This window comes from Anabrus simplex, chromosome 5 (assembly GCF_040414725.1).
Source record: "Anabrus simplex isolate iqAnaSimp1 chromosome 5, ASM4041472v1, whole genome shotgun sequence".
Lineage (NCBI taxonomy): Eukaryota > Metazoa > Arthropoda > Insecta > Orthoptera > Tettigoniidae > Anabrus > Anabrus simplex.
The window spans coordinates 12689508-12704910 of NC_090269.1; the positions used below are offsets into that span (position 1 = coordinate 12689508).

A 15403-nucleotide genomic window follows, 5' to 3' on the forward strand; every position below is an offset into this window, starting at 1 on the left:
ATAAGAAGATTCCTATCACATGGCAATGAAAATCTATGATTTTGTCACTGAAATCACTTGTCATTCTCTGACAGAGAGATGTTCGCCTTTGCAGACACAATCCCTTTTGTGTCATGAATCTACAAATCCAACCCCGGCTCACATTCAGATCCAAACAGCTGATTTCTCCTTTAATCGCTAGTTCGCACACTTTGAAATGTAACATCTCGTGCGAGATACTAAAGCCATCATTTTGCAACTCTGTAGTATAATGAAGCAACTCGTCTTCCAGGTCAGGAAACTTACCTATTTTCGGCCTTGCGAATGCCGTACGTGTTCGGTTGGTGGTTTCTAGAGCAGCTTTCTGTTTTCACCAGTAGCGAACATTAAACTCAGTCACACTGAATTCTCGACCAGCAGCTCTGTTACTATGTTCTTCAGCACATTTTATCACTGTGAGTTTAAAACCAGCCGTGTAACTCCCACGTTTATCCATAGCTTAAAGATCGACCTACACAAGAAAATTTAACTCAGAAACAACAGTGAAACATGGAGACAGAATACTAGTACTTGTTGACAATACACCAGATGGACGATACCTAATACCGTGATCACTTGAGTTCACGTGTTCAGATCTGCCAGACGGGTAGCGATAAGTATATTGACAAAGGCGGAAGAGTGAGAGGGATGGCTGAGTGTGACTGATTGGCTAGGAATGCGGCCTTGGGGTAGGTGTTTGCGAGTTAGGTATTTTTGTTACAACAGCTAGCCTCAACCAATCTGCAGGTAGAAAGAAATGCAGCTTCTTCTTGTACTGTCATATACAAAGTACTGTAACAGCAATTGGTACAGTCCCGATATTTAATGTAGGCCCGTCCACGGAATATCCAAGCTTTATTTCGTGTATGTACCGTATGTCTTTATGACAGTGTCAGAAACTAATGGGAGTTATGTGTGGGGATTTATTTTCCTGCAGTTTCAAATGTTAAAAATGAGGTGCGAGATATATGCGGTGGCGAGTTATATGTGAGCAAATAAGGTACTTTTAAATCTATCTTTGTTTTCTCAAACGGTTCACATTCACAGGCTACTTTTGTAACTGATAACTTTATCTTCATTGACATACTTTCAATGAAAATATGAAAAGTCCTTGCTGTCTTTACTGCAGAAAGAAAAATATGTAGGAATATTGGATAAAAACTGCCAAATATGGAATAATATTTATTTTCTATATAAATGTGTGTTAAGCCCAGAAATATGGAAAAATATGCAATTGGTTCTGGCATCATAAACAACCATTAACTTGGCTTAAGGAAGATAGGGTTATCTTCCCTATCCTTCACTTGAGTAATTCTTGTCTGGTGCATCCACGTTGCAGGGGTGCGTATCCTCCACATCAGTAGGCCAGTGTAAAGGAGAGCTAAGTTCAGGCAGGGACCCAGTCTCACGGGGTACAACGTGGAACCCATGCCCAGGGTTACGGGTGAAGGCCTTAACAGCTTCTTAGGCAGAGAAGGAGACCTTCGGAATGGCGAAGATGGTGGATGAGGCAATCCATCCTATCTGGAGAAAATTAGAAGAGGAAACCACTGCCTTGTGGAGAAGAGGGATCTTCAAAGGCTCAGATGCGACACATATTGTTGGAGATGGGATCATGATAATGGGAGATCTGAATGCTCATATGGGAACTGATAGAATGGGATATGAGAATGTTCTGGGCCCACATGGATATGGTGATAGAAATGAAGATGGAGAGAAACTGTTGGACTTTTGTATCAGAAATGACCTGATAATAAAGAACACATGGTTTATGAAGAAGAATAGCCATAAGATCAGCCAATATGGTTGGGATGGACAGTATGGAACACTCATCGATTTTATAATAACAGACCGAGAATGGGGAGGGTACGTCATGAATACGAAGATAATCCCCAGTGAAAGTATGGAAGGTGATCATAGATTATTGATTGTGGAATTAAAACAAGTAAAAATCCCTAAAATTGTATTGAAGAAACCAAAGATCAGGATTTGGGAATTGTGGAGGAGGAGGATAAAAGAATGGCATTACAAGATTGTATAAAAAGGAAGTTGCCTAACACGGAAATACGAAGTGAAAAAGAAGAATGGGACAATTTAAGACAGACATCTGTGGAAGCAGCGATTGAGGTATGCGGGAAAACAAAAGCCAAGGTTAAGGGAAAGGAGACACGATGGTGGACAGACAAAATTTTAAAAAAAGAAATAAAAGAAAAGAACAAGGTGAAGAAAGAAATGGATAAGGAAAAGCAAAAAAGTATCAGAAGGATGAGAATAAGATAGAAAGGTTACATGTGGAGTACAAAAGATTGAAACTACAAGTAAAGAGGAGTATCAAGGATGTAAAGGAGAAATGTTGGGGAGAGTTTATTACAAGATAGTTGAGGAAATCAGAAACTATTATACAGAATAATAAAATCAAAAAGAATAAATCAAGAAAAAATCAAGGCATTAGAAAGAGAAGATGGATCCATAGTACATGACGAAAAGGGTCGTCAGAAGGTGATGGCAATTTTTTTTGAAAAACTTTATAATGATGACTGCTCGGAGGAAGAAGGAGATAAGAAACTGGAAATAATAGATGGAGAAATAGAAGAGAACCTGAAAATCACTTTCATAGAGTAAGCGTCCAAGAGCCATAGGTTGTTTCCTATATTACTGGAACCTTATGCCAAAACAAAGACGATATAGGCCCAGGATGGGAGACTGATCACTAGAGTGTGAATTCGACAAAGAAGGATTCTGAATAGAGTTATTTGACATATCTAATGCCGTTCCCACTATTTCTTCACAAGCAGCATTTATATGTGAGGCTGGATCGGGAGCCTCATCTCCACCACTGTCTTGATTCATGAAATCACTACACTACACACACAAAACAGTAAACTGTCAAAAGTTGTCAACTTCTAGAAACGTCGGATATGAGACACACTGCACCGCGAGAGTGAGACAAGCGCACGACTTGAATGTTACAACGTAACTCGTAAGCTTCCTCTCGTGTCCTCTCTGTGATCCTTGTCAGTAATGAAAATATTGTAATGGGGCACAAGTTCCCTAATACACTGGAGTCTCCTGATTTGAAAATCAAAATAATATGGCCTTTCCTGAATATTTGTGGCTCATATCCCCAGGCTAACATCATGTTAGCAATAATAGATTTGCTTAAGAAAAGGCTAGGAATACAATAGATAGGGAATCTGCCACCTGGGCGACTGCCCTAAATGCAGATCAGTAGTGATTAATTGATTTTGTGTCCTTAACAACTTTCAGTGAACCTCCGTGGCTCAGGCGGCAGTGCACCGGACTCTCACTGTCAGGTTCCATGGTTCAAATCCCGCTCACTAGAAGGAAGAAAGCAGTCCAGAATATTATTATGGACCTCTGTGACACTAAAAGATGTAACACGTAGGAAATGAGGATGTTTTGAATTCTTTTCAAAATCAGTAGGCATAAAAAAATTTGTGTTGGACAAAGCCTAAGTGGAACAGGCTTTTTTCCGGGTACTCCAGTTTTACCTGTCGTCTTTCATTCCAACAACACTCTCCAATATCATTTCATTTCATCTGTCAATCATTAATCATTGCCCCAGAGGTGTGTAGCAGGTTTCAGCACTATTCCTATCCTCGCCGCTAGATGAGGACTTCATTCATTCCATTCCCAACCCAGTCAAATCACCGGAAACAGGCTGTGGATTATTTATATAACCACAGAAGGATCATTAGGACAATCGTCAATAAAAAATATCAAGTAAATGGACAATGGAGACTGTTGCCTAATGAAATAGTCTATCGGGAAAATGAATCAATTGTGGATACAATACGAAAAAGGAGAATTGCCTTTTTTCAGCCACATAGTAAGACTACCAGGGACCAGACTACTGAAACAATTATTCAGTTTCTTTTGGAAAAGTAAAACCAAGAACAACTGGTTTGTTGAGGTCCAGAATGATTTAGAAGAGCTGAATATAACAATGAAACAAATTGCAGAGAGAAAAGAGAAGAGGATTCTGAGTAGAGATACAAGACTAAAATTAAAAACAGTCAAACGTAAACAGTACACCATTGCGGATGAAGCCAGGTCAGAAAAAATAAAGTAGTTCTGGGAAAAGAAGAGGAAGTTGAGAAGACATTACAACTAATATTGTGAAGACTGTAGTGTATATGGATTGATTTAAGTGCTCCAATGTGGGCATAAACTATGTAAATAAATAAATAATAACCACTTTCAATAAAACTCGGTCAGGCACAGGAAAGCCGTCAATATTAATTCCTTTCATAGCCTGGTGAATTTCTGCCTCATCAAGACATTCATCATCATTGATCTTGTGGTTATCATCTAAGCAATCAAGATTTTTTTATGCCTACTGATTTTGAAAAGAATTCAAAACATCCTCATTTCCTATGTGTTACATCTTTTAGTGTCACAGAGGTCCATAATAATATTCTGGACTGCTTTCTTCCTTCTGTTGCCTCATAATCTTTTATTATGACATGAATTTTTATTCAGATAATCTATTATTTGGCAGCCACGCTTTTCTAGCCTTGTAATCTTCTTTCTGAACTGTATAATTGAGTGATATTTTTCGTGTAGAGATCGGGATGGACATGTGAAATATGACCTTCAAAGCTGCCGAATGTTTTCCCGCAATGATGGCATAGACATATCATATGTAAGGCTTTTCAGGCATTTGCTCTATTAACCAGCGTTTCGTCTTAGGTCTGACACTAGACTCGTCAGAGTGGGATGTGCCAGACCCTACCCACTGACGCTGGGTGTATGCAGGTGAGCTTATCAGAAGCCTATTTATGAGGCACAGTCTGATAACTGCATACGGGAGATAAATCTCCACAATGGAATTATTGCCCGCCTAGCAATTCCGAATGGAAAATTCTAAATAGAGCAAACGCCTGAAGAGCCTTACATATGATATGTTTTTGACATGCTCTATTGGTGAAAAATATCTAATTCCCTCTATGGGAATTTAGAATTTTCCATTCGGAATTGCTAGGCGGGCAATAATTCCATTGTGGAGATTTATCTCCCGTATGCAGTTATCAGACTGTGCCTCATAAATAGGCTTCTGATAAGCTCACCTGCATACACCCAGCGTCAGTGGGTAGGGTCTGGCACATCCCACTCTGACGAGTCTAGTGTCAGACCTAAGACGAAACGCTGGTTAATAGAGCAAACGCCTGAAAAGCCTTACATATGATATGTTTTTGACATGCTCTATTGGTGAAAAATACCTAATTCCCTCTATGGGAATTTAGAATTTTCCATGATGGCATAGGTTATGCAGCATTTGTTTTGTATTTATGTTAGTGATTTCAGAGGTAGATATGATTTCATCTTTTTGATTTCTTATTTGAGCGGCTGCACTAGGTATTCTATTAATCTCACTGTCCGAGTCTTAATTCTTATTTTCCTGGCCGTCTATGTACCCATGAAACAGCCACTCCCGAGCTCACTCAGGGTCGGCTCGTCTGACTCAGAGAGAGTATGTCCGACATTCTTGCACCAGATCTAATGGCACTTCACTTTTCCTTAAGGCAGCCTCAGCCATTCATTTCCATGCTGCCTTCGGATGCCCTCTTCCTCTCTTTTGCTCTTTGATGGCAAGAGCTTTCTGTAGTATGACTCCTGCTGTTGTCAATTTAGTCTTTGACTTGCTGTGATGTTCAGTGGTGGCCTCTGTGGCTTCACAACTTGAGATGATATCGTCACTTCTCCGTTTTTCTTTCCACCAGATTATGTAATTTTTCTCCTTGACAAAAGCTCTTATTGATAACTTACTGGAAAATGGACCCGATATATTTTGGCACGGCGTTTTTGACTTACAAACGCATTTTTAAATGCTTTAAAAGATGCTGTTATTACCTCTCGCACTTTTGAGAGATTGATTATTGTTCTTATATTTGGGACACTTAAGGTAATGGTATCCTTTGAACCTATAATTTAGGTATTTGATTTTCTTTCCGCTGCTAGTTCCCTTGTATGTTTCTGTTCCTTTTATTATTTGTGCTTACCACATTTTTCTTCTGGATGTTCTCTGTTTATCTTTATTATTTCTTGATCCCTTGATAGCGAAATATACCACCTTCATGTTGGGTGATTTGTTTTTCAGTTATTGGATTGTGTTTGATATGCACCTTGTTATTCTACGTATGTATTGGTACATGTCCTCTCGGTTATATGTATCGGTAATCGTTGTTTTATGCTACAACTGAGTGGTCCGTACATTAATTGTGCATGTGTGTTCCTTGTGTGGATTTTCCCTTTGTCTGTCATTCATAATCCATGTCAGTACTGGGCTTTACTACCATTGTATGGGATAGACACAGCTGAAGTTTGAAGGTACTTATGTGATTGCTACTCCTATTTTGAAAGGGATGTCAATATTTACATATATCATATGCCTTTTGAACCTATTCATTTGAGCATTTGACTTGTGAATTGCTCTTGTTTGAGGCGTAGGTGAATGTGCGTGACCACGAGTTTTCCTTCGGTTGTGGTTCATTTGGCATACGTGCAAGTGTGTGAGTGTGTGTAAATGAGTAGTTTAATGGGGCGTATACAAACTATGGGATTTCCCTAGATTTTTTATTTCCTCCTTATTCCTCCGTAACCTCCTCCCATTTTTTTTTTTTTTTGTATTTGAAGTAAAAGATGGCAAGCATGTTTGTCTTAATTCTTGTTCCGTTTTATTTTTGTGCGCTCCGTACATGCTTAATACTTGGCCCATTAATTACCTTACCATAATTGGCTTTGATGATTATGATCTAACTACTTCTTGATTAAAAAAAAAAAAAAATCTTATTGTGTGTGAGAGGTAACATTTGAGTTGGGTTTTATATATTTGATGAATATCTGCTGGAAATATTTACTCCCTTTTCGGGATTTATAATCCAAGTCGTGAGTTATTGTTGTATAATATAACTATTTATAATAGTTTATTTAAATCCGCCTTGATCAATACACTCATTAAATGAAAGAAACATTATTAATTAAACCATACATGTTTCGGGAAATCTCAACCATTCCCTTCATCAGTGGTTAGATCAAAGAAAAACACAATATGACACAATCTTTTGTTTTACAATTTGAAGGAATATTGTGTCCCAATACATCATATCAAAGAGTAAAGAGAACTTATGAAATATTATTTAAATAAACTATTATAAATAGTTATATTATACATTCAGACCAGTCAATACGGACCAAACAATATTAACCTATCATGGTTAAGTTTATTAACAGTTAATGTTGTATCGAGATGAAAGTAATACACAACTACTATGTAAGTAAAGTTTTTGTTTTATGAGTAGGCCCTCACCATGTGAACATGGTCTTGGTAAGGGTGACATGAAAATAAAGTCTGATGTAAGAACCATATATGTACATTTATGTGTTTGCCTTTTCTATCTCGAGTCATTCTTTTCTCCTGATTTTAAAAATAAACCTTCCTTTTAAATTTCTTTGTTTGTATTGTATGTAGAGTAGCCTCTTATGCTTGTTTTGTATGACCTAGGAGGTCTATCTCCAGTTCATGACCTGGTCGCTGGTCATTTCCAGTCACGGTCCAAACCCAAACCGTTGGTATCATGATTATTGTTATGGCACTTAATTTCCGCTGCGCACTCTAATCTTCATGATCATGTTTCTCCTGGATCAGATGTATCATATCTTCGTGGAAATTTATCGTAGTAGAGATTCATATCATTAGCAGTTATGGGTGGCTCAAGTAAACGGTGTTCATTTCTTTTTCTGACATGACCATACCAGCAGAGCTGTTTTTCCTCCATCCTGTCACCGATGCGCACAACTTGGAAAAGATCCTTGTACATGCTCATTGTGCACTTTGTCATGCAGAGCGACTCCCGTCAACCATTGCAACATTCACATCTCTGTGACATGCATTCGCTGGTCATGCTTTTCCTACCTTGCCCAACATTGGGAGCCGTACAGGAGAGCAGGCCCTTTACTTTGACTGGCATCGGCTTATCACACTGAACACCAGTAAGAGACTGCCATTTCAACCAACCAACACCGATGTGGTGCTTGACATCTGCATTGATATTACCATCAGTTGTGATGACTGATCCAAGATATTTGAACCTGTCGGTCATCATCAGTGGTTCTCCAACAAGAAAGACGGTTGTGTGGGCCCGCTTGCCCTGGCTGCGCAAAGTTGAAGAACATGTACTCTGTCTTCTTGTGACTTCTTAATCCATTTGCCTCCAGTATTGCTCGCCATCGTTTCAAGACTGCCTCAACCACCTGACATGACTCACGAACCAAAACAATATTGTCTGCATAAAGTATGATCCACGGCAGGTATGTCATCAGCTGCTCCGTCAGGTAGTTGATGACAATGTTGAACAGTGCCGGGTTCAGTGCAGACCCCTGATATACACAGACATCAACATGAAAACTATCTGAAACACCTGCAAGGGTTTTCACTATGGTAGGTGGATGTAGATATCCTAATTTGGATATTTATAATTTGAGTGGAAATAACTTGTAGGTTTAGAGTTAATAGCAGTGTTGAGGATAGAGGTTGATGGAGTTGCAAGGAATTTCAGGTTGTTATTTTGAGTAGCATCATAAGTTTCGTCGGGATGAATTTTAACAAAGTGATTGTGTAAACCTACTTGGTTTTTAAATTAGTTTTTACAGTGATAACAGTAATTATCAAGCTAAAAGGGTAAAATTATATAAACCTTTACGTAAATTTAAACCGTCATTGTTAGAGGAGTCTTTCTTGTGAACAGATGAGATTTTCTTCTGAAGTTCTCTGCGAAACATAAAGAATTTAATCTTTTCTTGACATGGCAAAAGCCCCCAAACTATATTATCTTGTCTGTAATTATGGGCTGTGAAAGCATCAATCTAAACCTATACTGGACTATGAAATATTATCTCAGTTAGCACGCAAGTAAACACACAAAGAAAGCAGCAAACACTGTAGAAAAATAGGTTACGTCCAATACGAATATTTCACTCTGCTATGCACCCAACTGCTTAACTAATAATCGTATTCATGAAAACACTGCTGATTAAAAAAATATATCTATAGCATGTATATCACTAGGAACACCAGAAAAAAAACACAATAAAATGTGTAAAAAGAAAGAAGTGGAGCATATGGTAACATGTATCTGTTGGTATTCCACTGCCATCTAGCTTAAACACCCATACATTTACAGATAAATTGATACGAGTAGAGCTATATAAACAACCAAACTTATTTGACTGCTAAGGGTTATGAATTAAGAGCCGGAAGGAAATATTGCAATAGAGAAGACTCAAGATATTTTTTAAACTTGTGAATTAAAAAAAAGAGCAGTTGAGGTGGACTTTTCCATTCTTAATCCTGCTTCTTAATAATTAGGTTTAACCTAAAAAAAGACTAACCTCAATAAAATTAACTGCTACAAGATGATATTGTTTGTATATTCACTACAAATTAAGAAATTTATAGAGGACAAAGTAGCATATGAGTTTATAAAATATGCAAAATATCAGTTTATAATGAAAAAGTGTGGTTAACCTTCCTTGAAAAGCGAGAAAACAAGTATGGTACCAAAATAATTTCAGTAACAAGGATAAAATGTATTAAAAACAGTACAATTTTCTGAAAAAAAAGGGAGAACTATTTATGCATCAGTAATCATTTGATTTTTCTTTATTAATACATATACATTTTATTGAAATCTTTTTTTTTGTTTGTTTCAGTGTTCACGATATTAGCTTCAGGGTTCTCAGTTCCTCCTTGAGTTGCTGGATGTGTTCTTTGGTGAGAGCCTTAAGTGGAGGTCGTGGAGCCCCAACATTGATGGGTGTCATAACATTCATGGCAGCTTTCATCGTTGCTACCCAGCCACCTGCAATCAGTTTGATTTGAGAATTATTAAGAAAACTGGTTGAACATCTCAGTGTTGTCATTAAAAATGATGTACTGGGTCTGTTAAAAATGTGAAGGAGTGCTGTTTTAAAATCTAAGCCTAGATATTACTAACCTCTTGAATTTGAAAAGAGAACAGTGGGAATATAGTAGCATATCTAAATTTGATATATTGATGGTGTGAAAGCAATACTTCATATCCCGCAATGCTATTCCTATCCATTATGTTCCTTAAGACTGGTAACGCTTCCCAACCACACGTGGAAATGTAGTCCATCAGAAAAATGTTTGTTGCGTTCATTTTAGTATGCCAGTAAGTAAAGGAAAATTAACCTTATTATATCGTACTGTACGCTCCAACAGTGCAATGCATTTAAGGTTCATTTTCCTCTTCACTTCAGCACAGGAAAATATACACAACGTACGTTGTTCTACTGGACTGCATATCCATATGTGGCTGGAGGGCGTGACCATTCTTAAGGAGGATAATAGATCGGAAGCACATTGTGGGATACGAGCTATTGCTCACACACCGTCAATATGCTGCCTATGTTATGTAGATACAGAATACGGTATCTTGACCTCAGCGATAGAGAGAAAATATTTCAAAGGTGTTTCAGCCACCATGTGTTTAAAGCAGGCATATCAGTATAAGAATTTTCATTCCTTATTATGATTGTTGATAGCTGGTTATCTTTCTGCCTTTTGATACTACTTTGGTTCTTTATGAAGCTGCGTGAAATATTACTTTTTGTAATATTTCGAACCATATAAATCATAGTGAAGGGGAACTATGTTGTATGATTGGGTTGATGTCTGTATTCTATAGCTGGTAGATATTCCCAAGGAAATAAATAATGCTGTTTTGAAGTAATAAAATTTCTTATAAAAGTGTTAAAATATTTTCATTTATGATAATTAATTTGTCAAACTTTCCTTAATCCTCGAATGGTAACATCAGTAATATAATTACAGTAAAACCTGAGAATCGCAAGGTACCAAGGGGCATTTTCCCGCTAAAGTAATGTTTCTGTTTAAACCCTTTCGCACTCATCGAGCTGATCTATCAGTGCCTTAGGTTATGGCGAGAAAGCTCATGGCGCCGATACATCGGCTCTGTCCTATTTAGGGATTTTGGTCATTTGCGTGGCTGTTAATTGGTAACAGCTGATCGTGACAGTAACTTAAAAGCACTGAATTTGCATTTTATTCTACGGATATATCCACCAGCCCTACAAAATATTTTTAATTTCTACAAATGAAATCTGTCGACCGTGAATGTTTATGTTGTGGTTATTCAAAGTTGTTATTGCGTGGATCTGTTTTGGTTGGCTTAATAATACAACAATTTTCATCTTGCTATCAGTTTAGTTTAGAGTATATTTCATTTCTTTGGTATATCGTGCGTTCGTTGTACTTCGCGAACTATAATGTTACTCCTCATTATTCCGTTGTTGCACATGGTTGCGTCATCTTTTTATCGTTATACTAGGCCATATTCAAGGCCGAATGAGGCCGATATCCTTGAATTTTCAGATTATTTAGACAGTAATAATGACGTTGTTTTGCCGAAAGTGATTTCCGGTATGTGGGAAGTGACACAGTCACAGCTGCTCACTGTGCATCGGACCGCGAGGACCTGACATCGATGACAGTTACATGTACAGTAGATAACTTTGTGACATGCTTCATGAGTGAATTGCAGCACACACATGATATTGATATCAAATTTTTCAGAATTAAATGTTCTTTCTTTCAGGTCTAAGAGTAAAGTCGCAATAATGTCTGATCTTTCTATCATTGAAAACCATAATTTATTTTTTTAAACTTATTTTCAAAGTTCAATAACTTTTTTTTGGTTTTACCAATAATAATACGTCCAAGGTATATTCATTTTTGAAATGCTCATAGTTTTCTGTATTAGTACGATTTATTTTATTTTAATACGTGTTAAACTGTTTATGTAGCTGCCTCTGTGGATCAGTGGTAGAGTGTCGGCCTCCGGATCCCATGATAGCGGGTTCAAACCCGGCAGAGGTAGTCAGAGTTTTGAAGGGCGGAAAAAGGTCCATTCGACACTCCATGTCGTACGATGTTGGCATGTAAAAGATCTCTGGTGACACATTTGGTGTTTACCCGACAAAATTCATTAAATCTCAGCCATAGACGCCCAAGAGAGTTTCGGTTTACTCGGTCTGCCATCTAGTGGGCCTAGAGTAAAATGGAATGTCGAAATTGACGAGCAGACAGCCAGATGGCGTCAACTTGAAATGTCTGCACACGGTAGCTGAGGCCATACTATTATTATTATTAACTGTTTACGAGTGGATTTTTTGTAATTTGGTTGGAAAATCACACAAATTAGTTTGACCTTCTTCAAGGAAACCTCTGCATACAGGCTGAGTGCAAAAGGGTTAATGAAGGTGTACTAGAAAATAATGTACATTCTCCAGTTATACACACTAAATAATTGAAAAATCATGTTAGGAGGTTCCATGCAAGTTGTATAGTAAATAATAAATACGAGATGACTAAAGGCTGCAAAATCAAGCAACCATCTTTTTGTGTAATCTGCGAGTGGATCGTAAGTGAGTGGGGACTAATCACATCTGATATCATCCAGAAAACTGAAATTATTTCTGCTTTGGATGGAACCGAAGACAATTACGCTGGGAAAGGGAAAGTAAACATGAGGAATTGGACCAACCATGTGACTACGAAAGCAGCAATGATAATGACGATCCCACTGATTAGTCTGAAGCACACTTGCAGAAGAGGCAAGGTGATATGAATTTTTAATAGTTATATTAAAATGGATGGTTCGTGGTGTGGATTACTGTAGTCACGTCCTAGTTCGTGAACCATGGGCAACGGCTGAGTGGCCTAGTAAGTGGTCCTGAGAGTCGGGATACCAGTTGCTATGGAATGGGAGTGGGCATCTCGGACATATTCTGAGTCATGGCCCTCCTTGTGTTCAGGCGGCTATGACTATACAATTCACTGGTGGTCCGTAACCCGTTAGAGGAGAGATCCTCACTTGGACTGTGCAAGTAGGGTAGCATCCTGCTTTATGAATTTACCGAGCTCAGAACATTTTAAGCAAGCCTTGGACCTATGGGAGTAATGGAGTCCCACTCCCATTTAACAGGCGAGGGACTCCTTGGAAACAACTTGGCGAACGAAATGGAATTCGATGGGGAGCTATCAATATTAATGGGGCTTATGGAAGAAAGAAAGTAGAACTGGCTGAGTCAGCAAAGAGGATGCATCTGGATGTGCTAGGAGTAAGTGATATTTGGGTAAGGGGAGATAACGAGGAAGAAATAGGAGATTATAAAGTGTACTTCACGGGTGTTAGAAAGGGAAGGGCAGAGGGCTCTTTATCAGGAATACCATTGCACGCAATATAGTTTCTGTTAGGCACGTAAATCAGCGAATGATGTGGGTAGATTTGTCAGTTGGAGGAATTAGGACTAGAATTGTCTCCGTGTATTCACCCTGTGAGGGTGCAGATGAGGATGAAGTTGACAAGTTTTATGAAGCATTGAGTGACATTGTGGTCAGGGTCAATAGCAAGGATAGAATAGTGCTAATGGGTGATTTCAATGCGAGAGCTGGGAATAGAACTGAAGGATATGAAAGGGTGATTGGTAAATGTGGGGAAGATATGGAAGCTAATGGGAATGGGAAGCGTTTGCTGGACTTCTGTGCTAGTATGGGTTTAGCAGTTACGAATACATTCTTCAAGCATAAGGCTATTCACCGCTACACATGGGAGGCTAAGGGTACCAGATCCATAATAGACTATATCTTAACCGACTTCGAATTCAGGAAATCTATTAGGAATGTACGAGTTTTCCGGGGATTTTTCGATGATACCAACCACTATCTGATCTGTAGTGAACTAAGTATCTTTAGGCCTAGGGTAGAGAAAGTGAAATCTGTCTGCAAACGAATAAGGGTAGAAAATCTCCAGAATAAGGAAATTAGACAGAAGTACATGGATATGATTAGTGAGAAGTTTCAAACAGTAGACAGTAAGCAGGTTCAGGATATAGAAAGTGAGTGGGTGACATACAGGGATGCCGTAGTAGAAACAGCACGGGTATGCCTAGGAACAACAACTGTGTGTAAAGATGGGAAAAGGCGAACATCTTGGTGGAATGATGAAGTGAGAGCAGCTTGTAAATGTAAAAAAAGGCCTATCAGAAATGGCTCCAAACAAGGACCGAGGCAGACAGGGATTTGTACGTAGATGAAAGAAACAGAGCGAAACAAATAGTTGTTGAATCCAAAAAGAAGTCATGGGAAGATTTTGGTAATAACCTGGAAAGGCTAGGTCAAGCAACAGGGAAACCTTTCTGGACAGTAATAAAGAATCTTAGGAAGGGAGGGAAAAAAGAAATGAACAGTGTTTTGAGTAATTCAGGTGAACTCATAATAGATCCGAGGGAATCACTGGAGAGGTGGAGGGAATATTTTGAACATCTTCTCAATGTAAAAGGAAATCATCCTGGTGGTGTTGCGAATGGCCAAGCTCATGGGGAGGAGGAAAATTATGTTGGTGAAATTACGCTTGAGGAAGTGGAAAGGATGGTAAATAAACTCCATTGTCATAAAACAGCAGGAATAGATGAAATTAGACCTGAAATGGTGAAGTATAGTGGGAAGGCAGGGATGAAATGGCTTCATAGAGTAGTAAAATTAGCATGGAGTGTTGGTAAGGTACCTTCAAATTGGACAAATGCAGTAATTGCACCTATCTATAAGCAAGGGAACAGGAAGCATTGCAACAACTATCGAGGTATCTCATTGATTAGTATACCAGGCAAAGTATTCACTGGCATCTTGGAAGGGAGGGTGCGATCCGTAGTTGAGAGGAAGTTGGATGAAAACCAGTGTGGTTTCAGACCACAGAGAAGCTGTCAGGATCAGATTTTCAGTATGCGCCAGGTAACTGAAAAATGCTAAGAGAGGAATAGGCAGTTGTGTTTATGTTTCGTAGATCTAGAGAAAGCACATGACAGGGTACCGAGGGAAAAGATGTTCGCTATACTGGGGAACTATGGAATTAAAGGTAGATTATTAAAATCCATCAAATGCATTTATGTTGACAATTTTGCTTCAGTGAGAATTGATAGTAGAATAAGTTCTTGGTTCAGGGTACTTACAGGGGTTAGAGAAGGCTGTAATCTTTCACCTTTGTTGTTCGTAGTTTACATGGATCATCTGCTGAAGGGTATAAAATGGCAGGGAGGGATTCAGTTAGGTGGAAATGTAGTAAGCAGTCTGGCCTATGCTGACGAGTTGGTCTTAATGGCAGATTGTGCTGAAAGCCTGCAGTCTAATATCTTGGAATTTGAAAATAGGTGCAACGAGTATGGTATGAAAATTGGCCTCTCGAAGACTAAATTGATGTCAGTAGGTAAGAAATTCAACAGAATTGAATGTCAGATTGGTGATATAAAGCTAGAACAGGTCGAT

The 15403-nt window shown here is 38.5% G+C and overlaps 2 protein-coding genes across 5 annotated transcripts in view; one reads left to right on the top strand and one right to left on the bottom strand.

Moving 5' to 3' along the window:
* The window catches only part of mst (misato mitochondrial distribution and morphology regulator), a 146417-nt gene extending 136529 nt beyond the window's left edge, over positions 1-9888 (top strand). For all 4 annotated transcript variants that reach the window (XM_067146774.2, XM_067146773.2, XM_067146775.2 and 1 more), the window contains one exon: positions 9751-9888. The gene's annotated coding sequence lies outside the window, so the exon portion shown is untranslated. The remainder of the gene's footprint in view (positions 1-9750) is intronic.
* LOC136873673 (N-acetylneuraminate lyase) overlaps positions 9669-15403 on the bottom strand; it is a 71072-nt gene continuing 65337 nt past the window's right edge. The window contains exon 8 of the mRNA XM_067146776.2: positions 9669-9899. Coding sequence (XP_067002877.2) covers positions 9754-9899 — 146 coding nt within the window. The 3' untranslated portion in view covers positions 9669-9753. The remainder of the gene's footprint in view (positions 9900-15403) is intronic.